The sequence below is a fragment of the Artemia franciscana genome, unplaced genomic scaffold (genome assembly GCF_032884065.1).
Source record: "Artemia franciscana unplaced genomic scaffold, ASM3288406v1 PGA_scaffold_47, whole genome shotgun sequence".
NCBI classification, from domain to species: Eukaryota; Metazoa; Arthropoda; class Branchiopoda; order Anostraca; family Artemiidae; genus Artemia; species Artemia franciscana.
In genome coordinates this window covers 734,278-750,558 of record NW_027062688.1, presented here as the reverse complement: position 1 = coordinate 750,558, position 16,281 = coordinate 734,278, and the positions used below count along the sequence as shown (strand labels likewise).

Sequence of the window (16,281 nt, the reverse complement as noted above, 5' to 3'; positions counted from 1 at the left end):
TGCAATTCTTTTGATGCGACTATTGTTATAAAAATTGCCTTTTCTAGAGTTTCGGTTACTATTGAGCCAGGTCGGTCCTTACTACAGTTCGTTACCACGAACTGTTTGATGAGTAGATGTCAGAAAAATCAAGTTGAATAGATTCTCTTTTTAGACTGGCCCGCTTTACTTTTTTCACATTCACTCACAGGACAATCGAATAATTAATTAACCTATCAGTTTTAACTTTCTTTTTTTTAAACTGTTAATTCGTGGTTGGAACTCAATCACAACATTAATTTACATAGTTAGATCTAATCTTCAATTTTTTGTCGAGCTTTGAGAATTTGGGAAACTTATATGTAGGGGCTCCACCGGAACCAGCAAAATTTTGAAAGTGGTCATTGAGGAATAAAACTTTGGGAACCTCTGATTTATATAATTAAAAGAAAATGTTGTTTCCAATATTCAAACGGTCATTAAGAACTTAGATCATGAGAACATAGAATAACTCCCTCAATCGTCTCCTCTCTACTTTTTCAGATTTTACGACTTACATGCATTTCCAGAAAGAAAATTTATAACTTTCTTTTTAATTTGAAAATAGATTTGGTTTTCTACAGATAGTTTTTACATTATTTTCAAAAATTGTTATTAGGCTATTATTCTTATTATTGCATTGTTATTATTAATATAAAATTCCTTCTAGGCTAGTCAGAAAGTTTCAAGTTGAAACTTTTTCGGGAGAATGGTAGAATTATATTACCCCACAAAAATAAAATTCGAGTTTCCAAGGGATTGACTGTTTATACTCCCTTCAGTCTTAAGTTTCTAAGTCTCTAAGCGGTTTTCAAAGTTACTCCAGCATCTTTCTAAGATGGAAAACTTATCCTAAACAACTTTCATCTCTGAAGACTGAAATTGAATCATTAAAAAATAGTCATATTCAGGAAAATTTCAAAAGTATTATTCCAAAAGATTTGTTTTTGACATGTTAGTTGATCTTTGTAGAATTCAGATGGGAAGGGGCCTACCAGAATAATTGTGTATATCGAGAAGAATCTCGAGTGTTTTAATGCCTAATGAGATTTTCCTAATGCAGAAATTTATCCGACGCCAACTTGAACCAGTCAACAATTTTTCAACAAATCATAATTTGTTTTTATGAAATTTATCTGGTGCCAACTTGAACCAGTCAACAATTTTTCAACAAATCACAATTTGCTTTTATGAAAACCCTGACTGGCTCAAATGAGCGTCAGCTTGATTTCGGCATTAATAAAGCATCATTGGGGTTTGGCCTTTAGGGATTGCTCACTTTAGTTCTAAGGTTGACACCATTGGAATGGGACTCTTCCGATGGAAAAGGAAACAAAATAATATTATCTTTTAAGTTCTAATTTTATACACTATGTGGTGTTTTTAGCTGGGTTTTTGAAAATCCATCCTACTTTAAATTCAAAAAAAAAAAATCCTGCTACCACTTGCCTCTTTCCACCTGAAAAGTTTCTGGATGGTTCTCTTGACAGCCTCCTATTTGTCTACTTTTTGGTATAAAATGCAACCCTTGAATTACACATTTTTTTTTTTTGCAATTTGAAATTGGAGATTACCCCCACAGCATTGGTATTACGGTCTAACTATAAAATATTCCTGCAATTAACAAGAGATTGTGGATTATCTTCAACAATCCCCCATGTTCCAGGGCAAAACATTCATTTTGTATGTATTTTGACTCTCAAGAGGGGCTATAAAATTTGGGGAGTAAAAATTCAGTTTTTAAGGCATTAGGTATACACAATTCTACATAAATGTACTTAATTTTATGAACCCCTAAACGAATCAATTTAGTTGATGGAGCTTTCAATAAATGTCCATACGAATGAACCGTTTTTGAATGAACAGAATGAACAGTCCAAATGAATGAACATCTTTATGGGTATTAAATAAATGTAATAAAATGAAATAAATTAAATAAAATGTAGAACGAACATAAATTATCCTTTATATGAGGGAGGTTTCTCCATCCTCAATACCCCTCTCATCACGCTAATGTTTTGTAGGAAGTTTAAAAAAAACGTTCTGATTCTAATTACATGACCCTTGGGTTCCAGCTCTAAATGGGTACCTGGATAAATCTGGGGAAGGTAAACAGGAAGGGTGTGAGAAAGCAGAGGATGGTTGGCCCCCAACCCCCCACTGCACTTCCTGGCTGAAGGGCCAAGAAACGGGGATCAGCACCGCCGGTAGGGACTGCAAAGTCTAATGCCGTATCCTTTACCTTACCTGGGTTTCAGGAATCGTTCTTACAGAATTGAGACAAAAGGTTTAATTTTAGCATAAAGAGCGGTGTATGGAGGAGGGGGCAGCCCCTCATATACAGAATAATTTCTGTTCATTTTAGTTTTTAATGTTACTCCTTTCAGCAGAAAATTTTTTTATTTTTATTTAATTTCTTCAAAAAAAGCCATTTTTCAAAAAAGCCATGGAAATCCGTCCCCCTTCGTTGAACCCCCCCCCCCCACAAAAAATTCTGTCATGGGAAGCTCCTCCCACGTAAAATTATTCCACCGGAAATAACTCCCCAGGCAATTCCATCCTGGGTGCGAGTTCCGTCCAAATTTTCCCCCCTTACGATTCTGCCTGAAAAGTACCCCATAGCATACTTTCATTTGAATATAGACTTGTTTTTATTTAGTATTTTTTAGTATTTTACTTAGTACTTTTTTAAAAATTTATTTTATCATTGTTTCTTTTAATAATGCTAGAAAATCCTGCAGCCCCTTCATGAAGATTTTCTACCCTCATGATAAATTCCTCCATGGAAAGATCCTCCCATGTAACACCCTCCACTAACCCCCCTTTAATGTGAAAAAGTCCCCCCGAAAACGATGTTCCAAATAACCATTAGTATATGTAAACAATGGTCAAAGTTTGTAACTTGCAGCCCCCCCCCCCCAGGAACTATGGGGGTTAAGTCGTTCCGAAAGACATAATTATTAGGTTTTTTGACTATGCTGAACAAAATGGCTATCTCAAAATTTTTATCCTGTTACTTTGGGAGAAAAATCAGCGTGGGAGGACGCCTAGGTGCCCTTCAATTTTTTGGTCACCTAAAAAGGGCACTAGAACTTTTAATTTCCGTCAGAATGAGCCTTCTCGTCACATTCTAGGACCACTGGGTCGATACGATCACCCCTGAAAAAAAAAGAAAGCACGTATCCATGATCTGTCTTCTGGGAAAAAAATACAACATTCCACATTTTTGTAGATAGGAGCTTGAAACTTCTACTGCAGGGTTCTCTGATACACTGAATCTGATGGTGTGATTCTTTGACTTCTAGGGAGTGTTTCCCCCTATTTTCTAAAATAAGGCAAGAATTCTCAGGCTCGTAACTTTTGATAGGTAAAACCAAACTTGATCAAACTCATGTATTTGGAATCAGCATAAAAATGTTATTCTTTTGATGTAACTATTGGTATCAAAATTCCATTTCCCATTTTTTAGAGTTTCGGTTAGCCTACTATTGAGCCGGGTCACTCCTTACTACAGTTCGTTACCACGAAATGTTTGATATTGTGCTGCATAGTTGTATGTCAGCCATTAGTGGGGTATGTAGATCCTTATTCCTGAGAGGTACTGGGGTTTGGGGAGGGGAAGTTACCCCCAATTATTTGAAGTATTTTTTTTTTTTTGGGGGGAGTTATCCCTCCCCCCAACAAAATGCTGGAGCTACGCCTCTAGAGAGATGGATACATTAGTCATACTCTAAAGTGCACCCACTTAAGCAATCTGCCCATTCCAGAGTGAAGAGCCAAGAAAGGGGGAGGGGGTAATAGGGTAGTAGTCAGTCTGATATATAGAATCATTTCTGTTTGTTCTGAAGCCTTGTGTCGCGTCAATATAACCATGGCCGTAACCAGGGGGTTACTTGATTTACCCATCCCCAAATTTTTATCCAACTTATATAACATAACACAAATGTAAATAAAAAATTCATCATGTATTTTTTAAAACAAATTTGTTCCCCTCCCAAACAAAAATACTGGATACGCCCTTGAACATAACACTTCTCCATAATAGGGGTGAAAGATACTCCCTGCAAGAGACCAAGCAATTTTAAGTCTTAAAAGGAAGAAAACAAGAGAATAAGAGATATTATTGTCATACATTTCCTATTTAAAAAGTATCCTCTAGCTTGAATCGTACATTTTACCTCAGATTTTTGCAAATCAACCACATCACTCTTTGAGCTTATTTCTGATTAAATAAAAAAAAACTAGTTTTTTTAACTGAAAGTAAGGAGCGACATTAAAACTTAAAACGAACAGAAATTACTCCGTATATGAAATGGGTTGTCCCCTCCGCAGTCCCACGCTCTTTACGCTAAAGTTTGACTCTTTGCCACAATTCTACTTTTTAAAACAACTAAAAACTTTAGCGTAAAGAGCGTGGGACTGCGGAGGGGACAACCCATTTCATATACGGAGTAATTTCTGTTCGTTTTAAGTTTTAATGTCGCTCCTTACTTTCAGTTAAAAAAACTAGTTTTTTTTATTTAATTTCTGAACGTTTTTGAATTAATGCATGTTTGATTTTGGCTCTCCGCACATAAATTATTGAAATGAAATTAGTATATTAATTTTTTTTTGGCTAAATGGCTTTCTCTTAGTTTTGATCAGACGATTTTGAGAAATAAGGGGTGGGGAAGGAGGCCTAGCTGCCCTCCAATTTTTTGGTTACTTAAAAAGGCTACTAGAACTTTTAATATTCAACGAACGTTTTTATTAGTAAAAAATATACGTAACTTAAGAATTAACTTACGTAACAAACTTTTATATTCTTATATTTTTATTATGTGTACGAGGGGGTTTGTACCCTCGTTAATACCTCGCTCTTTACACTAAATCGTAAGTTTTGTTCCAATTCTTAAAAATGACCCCTGAATCAAATAGGCCGTAGAATAAATAGTTGAAATCACTAAAAATATTTTAGCATAAAGAGTGAGGTATTTATCTCCTCCTAAATACCTCGCTCTTTATGCTAAAGTATTTTTAGAACCCTTCATATGCGTAATAATCTCTGTTTGTTTTAAATTTCAATGCTATTCCTTACTTTCATTTGAAAAAACGTTTTCATGTTTATTTTTTCATTGTTTTTTTTTTTTTATAGTAATGCTAGAAAATCCTACGCCCTTTTCATTGAATTTTTCCCCCCATGGCATATTTCTCCAAGGAAAGATCCTCCCACATAGCCCCCTCCCTCAACCCTACCCCCAAAACCAAAAAAATCCCCCTGAAAACGTCTGTACACTTCCCAATAACCATTATTATATGTAAACACTGGTTTAAGTTTGTAACTTGCAACCCCTCCCCCAGGGACTGTGGGGGAGTAAGTCATCCCCAAAAACATAGTTATTAAGATTTTCGACTATGCCAAACAAAATGGCTATCTCAAAATTTTGATCCGTTGACTTTGGGAAAAAAATGAGCGTGGGAGGGGGCCTAGATGCCCTCCAATTTTTTTGGTCACTTAAAAAGGGCATTAGAACTTTTCATTTCCATTAGAATGAGCCCTCTTGCGACATTCTAGGACCACTTGGTCGATACGATGACCCCTGGAAAAAAAAAACAACAAAAAAACAAACAAATAAACACGCACCCGTGATTTGTCTTCTGGCAAAAAATGCAAAATTCCACATTTTTGTAGATAGGAGCTTGAAACTTCTACAGTAGGGTTCTCTGATACGCTGAATCTGATGGTGTCATTTTCGTTAAGATCCTACGACTTTTAGGGGGTGTTTCCCCCTATTTTCCTAAATAAAGCAAATTTTCTCAGGCTCGTAACTTTTGATGGCTAAGACTAAACTTGATGAAACTTATATATTTAAAATCAGCATTAAAATGCAATTCTTTTGATGTAGCTATTTATATCAAACTTCAATTTTTTAGAGTTTTGGTTACTATTGAGCCGGATCGCTCCTTACTACAGTTCGTTACCACGAACTGTTTGAAAGGGAAACTTCCTTTCATTAAGTCATTAAAATTTTCTTCAATGAGAGCTTGTTTCTTTTGACAAGTTTTCCGTCTTAGAACGCTTAGAATTAGAAACTTAAAAGTAGGGCAATATAAATCTACCAGAAACTTGGTTCATTTCTTTTTGTGGTCCGTGCTAGTTTTACCAGCCCCCCCCCCAAAAAAAAAAAAAACAAACTAGAAAATTTAAGTATACAAGGGCGTTAAGTGAAAGGGCTTACCAACTAATCAAACAGTTCTTGTTGGTAAACTGTAAGTAAGGAGCAACTTCTATTTATTGTAACCTAAACTAAAAATACAAGTTAACAAGATAACGTTACAGACTTGAAAAGATTTGGTTTTTCATATTGATTCTACATACGTAAAATTTGATAAATTTAAGGCTCTCCAATAGAAGTTACGAGCCGAGTTAAATTTGTCTAGCTTTGCAGAAAGGGATAGCCTCTCCCAAAGGGAGGATAACCTTTACAAAAACCATACTAACAGAAGTCAATATAACATATACCTCGTTTTTTGAGGTTTTCATCCCTGGTATACAAAAAAAGAAAGAAACAAAATCTGGCATTTTTCCACAAAGAGTTTTTTTGGGGGGTGGGGGCATTGAATTGATCAAACCATCATATAAAATCGGGAGAGGGCTCGTTCAAACAGAAATAAAATCTCTAGTGCCGTTTTTAACTAGCAAAAAATAGTACCAACTAAAGGGACATTTTTTTTCATTTTGTTTTACAAAATAGATAGGAAAAGAAGCTTCTGATTCGGCATTCTGAAATAATAAACCAAATCTAATAATCAGTAACATAAATATATATATATATATATATATGTATATATATATATACATATATATATATATATATACATATATATATATATATATATATATATATATATATATATATATATATATATATATATATATATATATATATATATATATATATATATATATATATATATATATATATATATATATATATATATATATATATATATATATATATATATATATATATATATATATATATATATATATATATATATATATATATATATATATATAGTTGGTTGTAACGAATTTTTAGTAAGAAGTGACACAGCTCAATAGTAACCGAAACTCTAAAAACGGAATTTTTGACATCAATTTATCAGAAGAATCGGTTTATTATGCTGATTCTAAATGCATAAAATCTGGAGGATTGTCTGGAGATAGATTTTTTAGGGGGAGAATTTCCCACCGGGATAGAAGTTTCTAGGGGTGAACTTTCCAGGGAAAATTTGCCAGAATTTGCATACGAAATCCGTTTTATTTGTCACACCTTCTCGTTCGCAACCCCATTTTACAAGTGTAGATACATTTTGGGAACTGTCCGTGGGAAATTTTCAGCGAAGTTGGAATTCTCTGAGCGCTTTTTACGTGGTGGGGGATCTCCCACGGAAAAAAAAGTTTCCATGGGGGAATTATCAATACGAGAACTTCTCCAAGGTGAAATTTTATGCAGCAGAAACTTTCCATTGAGGAGGGTGAAGAGTTCCAGGAAGTATTTTCATCAAATGGGGATTCCCTCTGGACCTAAAAAAAGGCATAAAAAGGGTATTTTTTGGTTTTTTATTGTTTTAAAAAGTAGAGCTGTGAGAAAAAGGCAAACTTTAGCGCAAAGAGCGAGGCGTTGAGGAGGGGACAACCCCTTTCATATACGGAATAATTTCTGTTTGTTTTAAGTTTTAATGCCGCTCCTTACTTGTAGTTAAATTTCTTTTTTATATATATATTTAATAACCGTTACAAGCCAAGCTATGAAGTGTCTGTAATAACGGCTAATTCTGTTATCCAGAGCATCCATGTACAAGGGTGAATGCGATATTGTATTCCGGTGTGCCTTTTTAAACGTGGAGGCTATTCAATTAGTTCTTAAATTAATCCAGTTGTTCATTAATTAGTTCATTTAGTTTAATTTAGTGGATTAATTAGTTCAATTAGTCTTACCAATGTTTTAAGCCAACCGGCTATCTGAAAATTTTTCTTGATATGCGGCCAAATTTATCATTTTGCAATTGAAAATGTGCAATATCGCCACTTTTGGGTTGCCTCCTCCTCAGCACCTCGCTTTTTACGCGGAAGTTTTTTTTGTACTTTTAGAAGAGCTTCTTATTGTTCTTATTAAACGACCCTTGTGTTTCAAGAGTTGTTCTTAAAGAATTGGGACAAAATTGAAAGTTTAGCGTAAAGAGCGAGGTGTTGAGGTGAGGAAAACCCCCTTCATATACGTAATACTTTCTGTTTTAATGTGGCTTCCGACTTTCAGTTGAGAAAAGTTTTTTTTTTTTTTTAATTTAAGTTCTGATCGTTTTTTTTTTAAAATAATGACAGGAAATCTGTCTGCGCCTCCATGGGGAAATACTCCTCCCCAGAATCACCCTCTAGACAATTCTATCCCGGTGAAAATTTGCCCTGGACAATTACCCTTAACCTATCTGCTTTTAAAATTGAGACTGAAAAGAGACAGCAAGACATAAAAACAATTTTGTATGGGAATTATGGAAAGTTCCCCCACTGTAATTTTCCCTGAAAACTTCACCCTCTGGAAACTTCCCTCCCCACGGGCAATTCCCTCGTGGAAAAAACCCCCATTAGAAAATCTAACCCCTCCCCCACCCCGACCCGAAAATGTATGCATACTTCCCAATAACAAACACTATGCGTAAAGAATAGGCAAATTCTTATAAATTAAGGGCCTTTTAACTGTGATGAACAAAATGGCTATTCCAAAATTTTTATCGGACAATTTGGGGGAAAATTGGCCCTCTAATCTTTGTCGTCACTTAAAGAACTTTTAATTGTTCTTCGAATGAACCCTCTCCCATTATTGTAGGACCATTGGGTCGGTACAATCATCCCTGGAAAAACAACAAACAAACACGCATCCGTTGTCTTTCTTCTGGCAAAAAATAGAACATTTCACATTTTTGCAGATAGGAGGGTATAACCTCTACAATAGGGTTCTCTGATGTGCTTAATCTGATGGTATGATTTTCATTAGTGTTCTCTGACTTTTAAGGGGTGTTTTCCTCCTTTTTCGAAAATAAGGCGAATTTTCTCAGGCTTGTAGCCTTTGATGGATAACACTAAGCTAAGTGTGACTTATATATTTGGAATGAGCATAATAAGCCAATTCTTTTGAAATATTTATTGGTATCAAATCCCTTTTTTTGGAATTTCGGTTACTTTTAGTTCGTTACCATGAACTGTTTGATATATCGTTATATATTGTTATATATTCTGTTATAAATAGTATATATATATTGTTTATATATATATATATATATATATATATATATATATATATATATATATATATATATATATATATATATATATATATATATATATTAATTAAGGAATACTAAAAAGGAAATTCCATTTTAAATAAAAATGATTTTTTTAGTCTTTCAATTGACAAAAGTTATTAATAATAATTTTGTAATTTTATGATTTATAATTTTTGGAAAATTCACCTCATTTTGTTTCTTTGAATTCCAAAAAAGGAAATATATAAAATTCAGATAACATGTAACACCTGCTTACTGTCAAAGGAAAGTTACTGTAACGCTATTTTAATTTTCTATATTTTTTTCATTTCTTTAATTTTATTCACTTATAATTCAGCTTGTTTAATTTATCTATATGAATGTATTACCTGTCCAAAAAGGGGGATGTAAGGGCTACTCCTCAAAGGGTAACGTTCTTTTTTTTATAATAAAGTAATCACAAATGATATTTTCATCAAAGATAGGCTGGAGCTAACTGTTCAAAAATTCAAATTACTCTGTTTTAATTTTTGATAAAATTTGTTTATCAATGGTAATGTAATATAGAGTCAACTTCCCCTATTTTCACGCAATTATAAGGCTAAGATGGCAAACGAGGTGACTTTTGAGGTGAAATTGTAAAAGATAATCGAGTTAATTTGTAATATTTCATAAGATATGTTTAATCAAGACTAAATTAGTTTTTTTTTGAGTAATTAGCAGTGCAGTCGTAGCATTCCAATATTTAAGAAATATTTTTCCTGGTATTTTTCATTTTTGTAAATAATTAGATTTAGTTTAAATGAGGCGATCCAAAACTGACGAAATCACACACAGAAACATACAGAGAAATAAGAACAGCTGTATATAGGCTGTACAGTGTACAGCTGTATCTATACAGCTGTACACTGTACATATAAACTACTGTATAGTGTATATACCGTATATACTTTTCGCTGACACGGCTTGTAATAACTCAAAAAAGTTGAAATATTCTCAAAATTTCAGAGCTCTTTTGAACTTGTAATAATGGACCATTTTGCTCTATCAATCTATGAAAGGTTTTAAGAATCTTCCGATTCATGAGGAAAAGAAGCTTGTGCATTATTAGCGCATCGGTACTATTGTCTATTAAGACAAAGTTTTTGATACCTTTAAAATATAAAAACCGTTTTTCCAGGAAAATGCAATATTATATCATATCACAAAGATATGCGAAGTTTATACATTTCTGGTATAACAAAGTATGGGATGAAAATTCTCGACCAGTAGGCTACAAGGGGTCTAGTTATCTTTCCGCGTATGACAAATGCAGATTAAAGCAAATTTCTCGAAACCATTTCTTATTTTCTGATCATAGGGGTGAAACGGATAATTGTAAAAAAAAATTAACTTTTTGAGGAACATTAGTCGCTTACACAAATTTTTGACAAATCTGCTAAGTAAAAAAAGCAAGTCATTAAAATCTCACCAATTACTCAAATAAGCTTTTGAAGTTTTCAAAGGATAAAAGTTTTGATGTACCTTTTTTGAAAGGAAAACTTGACGATAAAAATGATCAGGGTACTCCTGTATTATTCAAAAAGCACTCAAAAAGTGAAATTAGGTTAATCCTAATAAAATATACCAAAATATGATGAAAATATAATGTTTTAAATTATATGGCAATATAATCTGGGATATATATTTGCCTGGGTATTGGGGGAAAGTAGACTAATCTAACTCAACACTACCCCTATCCTGTCCTCTCCTCCTAATGTGCAAATATGTGGCCCAAATTATGCAGGTCCAATGCATTCTGTCACCCGTTATTTGTCTTTCTGACTATGGAACCGGTTTTCATAGATTGTGCATTCATCAAACTTCTCAATTGTGATCTGAATAATACAGGAGCACCATATTCATACTTATGTTTGCTGCAATATTTAGTTTACATATCTTTAAATTCACTTGCACATATACACAGATCTGTGCTTCAGTACAGCCCATTAAAACGGGAAAAAATTGAACTTGGCAAATATCTCGCTTTATTAAATTAAATTAGATTTCAAAATGATTACATATTTTTTCATTTTTTTAGGTACTGTGGCTATTGCTGTATCATCCATAACAAGTCGATGTTTAATCGAAAAATGGCATCCAATCATACCACATGCTGGCAGTGGAAAGGAAGTGCCATCCCTGAGAATCAAGTGCAAATTTCAAGTCATCGATATTCTTCCTTTGGCTTGCTATTCTGACTTCACTGAAGTAAGTATCCCATCTCTAATAGTCTCATGCAATTTGTATTATGTAATAATGTTTTACACATCTCTAAGATTCTCTGCATCAGACTATCTTAGAACTATTAGTTAATAGAATTTAGACGAAGTTTTGCATAATTACGAGTAGAAGAAAACTAATCAACATCATTCTTAATAAAACTCGATGCAGTAACATATTTTTTTTTCCGAAAATTAAAATACTAACATTTTTGGGTGTGAAAAAAAACGACCTAGATGGGTCACGACTAGGTGACTCCCAGTCCCCTTAATATTTTTCAGGGTTGTCTAAAGGCTTTATCTGCAATATCTCAGGAGAAGTTAAGGGGTTTAATTTAAAGATTTCAGGGCAAGTTGAGGGGACAGGTTTCGACCTCCCCCCTCTTCCTGGCGAAAAAATCTCTTTGTCTCGTTGATTGGTTGCAAAATATATATAAATAGTTTTCTCATGAAAAACTCAAAAAGTACTGCTCTGACTCGTAAATTGGTTTTAAAAATGAAGGTAAAAAAACCTTGACCCCCCCCCCCCTCGAGTAATATTCTTTTGATAATCCCCATCCCTTTAATAATTATGTTATTAAATCCATTTCCGACAAAAATACTTTGGGCTATTACCCCAAAATAAATCTAGAATATGATTCAAAGGGCACTCTCTGTAACTCTGTAACTAGATGTAGCTGGGGGACAAAAGGGTGTATCTGCAATACATTAGAATCAGCTAAGGGTATTAATTTGCAACTTTCATGGCATTATGAGGAGGTTTTTGAATTAAATAAAAAGATACCTATATACATCAAGGGTATTAGTTATATCTTAGGAAATGCTTAGAGTATTAAGTTATAACTTTCTGGGAGTGTTTAGGGGAATGCTGAACTGAATCAAAAGACACAACTACCATACACATCCAGATTGTCAAAAGGGCATGTCAACAAAAAAAAACAGAAGCGATTAAGATTATCAAGTTTAAAATTAGGGTGCATGTTTTGGGGATCTTCAACGAAATCAAAAGAAACGTTCTGCAGCAGGGTTTTCAAAAGGCCGTATTTGCAATGTCTCAGGAAAAGCTAAGAGTATTGAGCTGAAACTGTCGATGAAAGTCGAGGGGGATATTAAACCAAATCAAAAGACACTCCTTGCATACTGACTGTTAAAAATGCGTATCGGCAATATCTCAGAAACGGCTAGCTTATGCAGTAGAAGTTCTCAAAAAAAGTTTGGGGGGAACTGAACTAAATCAATAGACACAGAGCTTGCATTCAGATTTTCAAAAGGGCTTATCTGCAATATCTCAGGAAGGGCCAGTTGTATTAAGTTGAAACTTTTGCGAAATACTGAGAGAGGATTGTTGAACTAAATTTAAAGATGCTATTTACATCCTAATTGGCAAAAGACTGTATGTGCATTATCACATGAACGGCTATGGGTATTAAGTTGAAACTTTCAGGAAATGTTATGGGGGATATTGAACTAAATCAAAAGGTACTAAATGTATTCATGTTGTCAAAAGGCTGCATCTAAAATTCCTTGGGAACGGCTAAGAAACCTCAAGGAATTTTGAGAGGGTTTTTGAACCAAAAAAAAACAAAAAAAACACCACTATATGTATCCATGTTGTCAAATGACGTATCTACTGTTTCAGGGATGGCAAGTAAGTTGAAAGTTCCAATGCATGTTCGATTAGTCCTACTCTAAATCAAAAGACACTCTGTACAATTAAAATGTTCTAAACGCATATCTACAATATATCAGAAACAGCAAAAGGCATTAAGTTGTAACTTTCAGGAAAAGTTAGGGGGGGTAATAAACTAGGTAAAAAGGCACTAGGGGTAATAAACTAAGTAAAAAGGCACCGCGAGTATAAAGGTTGTCAAAACAGAGTTTCAGGAATATCTTGTCAAGGACTAAGAGAAATCAATTAAACTGTCAGAAAATTTTGAGGGAGGACACTGAACGGAATAATAATAATAATAATAAAAAAAAACATTACGCGCATCTATATTGTCAAATAGCGTATGTGCAACATCCCAAGAACGGTAGAATGCACAGATTTTAATCTTTCTGGAAATATTGAGTGATTTTGAACTAAATCAAAAGGTACCATGTGCATTTTGGTTGTCAAAAGGGTATATCTAACCTATTTTGGGAACGGTTAAAGGTATTAAGCTGAAGCTTTCAGCGAATGTTTGGGAAGAGGGATATTGAACTAAATGAAAAGGCACCAAGTGCATATAGGTTGTCAAAATGGTATATATGACTTATTTTGAGGACAGTTAAAGGTATTAAGCTGAAACTTTCAGGGAATGATTTAGGCAGAAGGATATTGAACTAAATCAAATGACCCTATATGTATTCTATGAACCCATGCATCCTATAACCCTATGTATTCTATGTATATGTATCCTATGTACGTACGACCCTATTTGTATATATGGTTTTCTATGGGAAGGCTTCTTGGTTATAAGCTACATCTTTAAGGTTATGTTGGACGAATGTTGGTCGGATGACATAACTAAAACACCCCTATAAGTATCCAGGTTGTCAAACGCATATATATATTGAATATTCCGGTAAAGGCTCTGTTTATTAATTTGAAAGTTTCAGGGGTTGTTGAGGGGTATTCTTAAATAAATTAAAACCAGAGGGATTCAAAGTTTTTGGTTTACCTGCAATATTTCAGCAATAGCTAACATTCTGTTGTTAAGGCTTGCAGGGCATGTTGAGGAGGATCTGTTATTCCACGTAATATTTACTTGTTTTCATTTCTCTTCGTACGGCGGATCTTGTCGTAAAAATGCTGGAGGGGCTCGTTTGATTTGAAATTGAAAGTTTTTCTGCCTTCTGAAGATCCAAGAGTGACTGGAAAGTAGCTAGTCCATATTCAAAGCCCTTCTTAGTTGCCTTCTGCTTCACCCACAACCTCTATCAAAATTTAGAATTGTAGCCATTTGGTAGACATTAGAGTAGCCATTTTGTTCAAAATTGTCAACAGGTCCCATAAATATACGTCCAGGTATAATGGGATCCTTGCCCCTGGCTCCTGGGTTAAGGACTATGAAATATACAAGTTGCTGAATATTACCCTATAGGGCTTATTAATGCGAAAGGGATGCTTGTTTGATTATGCGGTTATTGAGGCGAAAATTTTGAGGAAGGTGTATTGGGATGTTGGACTAAATCAAAAGCAACTATATGAACATAAGATGTCAAAAGGTGTATATACAATATCTCAGGAAGGGTTAACTGTATTTAGTTGAAACTTGCAAGGAATGTATAGGAGGATTTTGACCAAAGTCAAAAGATACAGTGCTTCCAGGTCTTCTAATGGGTGAGTTGTTAACATGTCGGAAACGGCTAAAGATATTGTATTGAAGTTATCTTACGAATATTTATGGAGACTTTGAATAAAATCAAATGACATTGCATGCATCCAAGTTCTCAAAAACTAAAAAGGGTATTTTGTTGAAATTTTCAAGAGTTTTACCGGGGAAATTCAACTAAATCAAAAGACACTATGGGTATCCAGGTTTCAAAAGGGTACATATGCAAAATCTCAAGAACAGAAAGGCTAAGGGTATCAAGTTGAAACTCTCAGAGAATGTTGAAAGGGATGTCGCATCAAACCAAAAGAAACTAAATCCCTCCATGTGGTGAAAAAAGATATATATGCAACAGATAATGAATGGTGATGAGTGTTTAGGTTAATTCTCAGTGAGTGTTTAGGAAGATCTTGCACTATACTGATGGACATTATTTGCATCGAACTTTTTTAACAGGCGTATGTGCAATATTTAAGAACGAACAAATGGCATTAGGTTTAAGCTTTCAGGGAACGTTCGAAGGTAATGTTTGGCAATAGTGATAAAGAACTAAACCAAAATTTTCAATTTATAGTAAATTTCTCCTCTTTGCGTCAAGATTCTTCTTTGTTGCCACAAAATATTAGACAATATCACTTTGCTATGTCACACTCTTTTTGACTACTTAAAAAGGACTCTAAAAACTTTTGTGTTCGAATTTTGTTCGAAGTCGATCAAATGATCATGAAAAATAGCGGTGTGTATGAAGGCATGGGGTGGCGGAAATATGCCAATCATGAATAGTATTATACCAGGCGTGGTGGTGCATTTTCAAATGTAGCACAGCTATTTCATGTTCAGTAGAACTTTGCCAAGTATGATGAAACTGTGTCACACGTGACGTTGTACTTGGTGCTCCAATGTATACACCTTATATATACCCAATATATATTGCAAAATAGACAGCCCTTCATAGCCAAATGTACTCCATTGCCTCCGAACTTTTTTCTTAAACAGTGAAAGAATTACAAGCCTAGTAACCTTACTGACAAGAAGCAAAAAAGAGACAGAGAAAGAGAGTAGTAGATATTTCAGAAGAATGAACCTTGCTATGTTCTTATAACTATTTTTTTAATTAGCTCTTGAGAAATTTGAAAAATTTTAAAATTGAATGTTCCACCACTTAACACGGGGAGATAGAAGTTAAAAGCTCCCAGTAACCCCGTTAGTGTAGCGTCTGGTGATTTCAATAGAAAAGTTAGAAATTGCAAAGAAAATTCGATAATTGTTTCTTGTCTTTACCCTCCCCTACATTACCCAACATTAAGTGGTGGTTTTGTTCTCTCTTCCCCTGGGACAAATCCTGATTTGCGTCCCCAACCTGTATGCAACAAAATTTT

At 34.2% G+C, this 16,281-nt stretch overlaps 1 protein-coding gene across 1 annotated transcript in view; it reads left to right on the top strand.

Moving 5' to 3' along the window:
• Nucleotides 1-16,281, top strand: part of LOC136041852 (ras GTPase-activating protein raskol-like) — a 98,875-nt gene that overhangs the window by 23,094 nt on the left and 59,500 nt on the right. Inside the window, exon 4 of the mRNA XM_065726628.1 lies at nt 11,405-11,574. Coding sequence (XP_065582700.1) covers nt 11,405-11,574 — 170 coding nt within the window. The remainder of the gene's footprint in view (nt 1-11,404; nt 11,575-16,281) is intronic.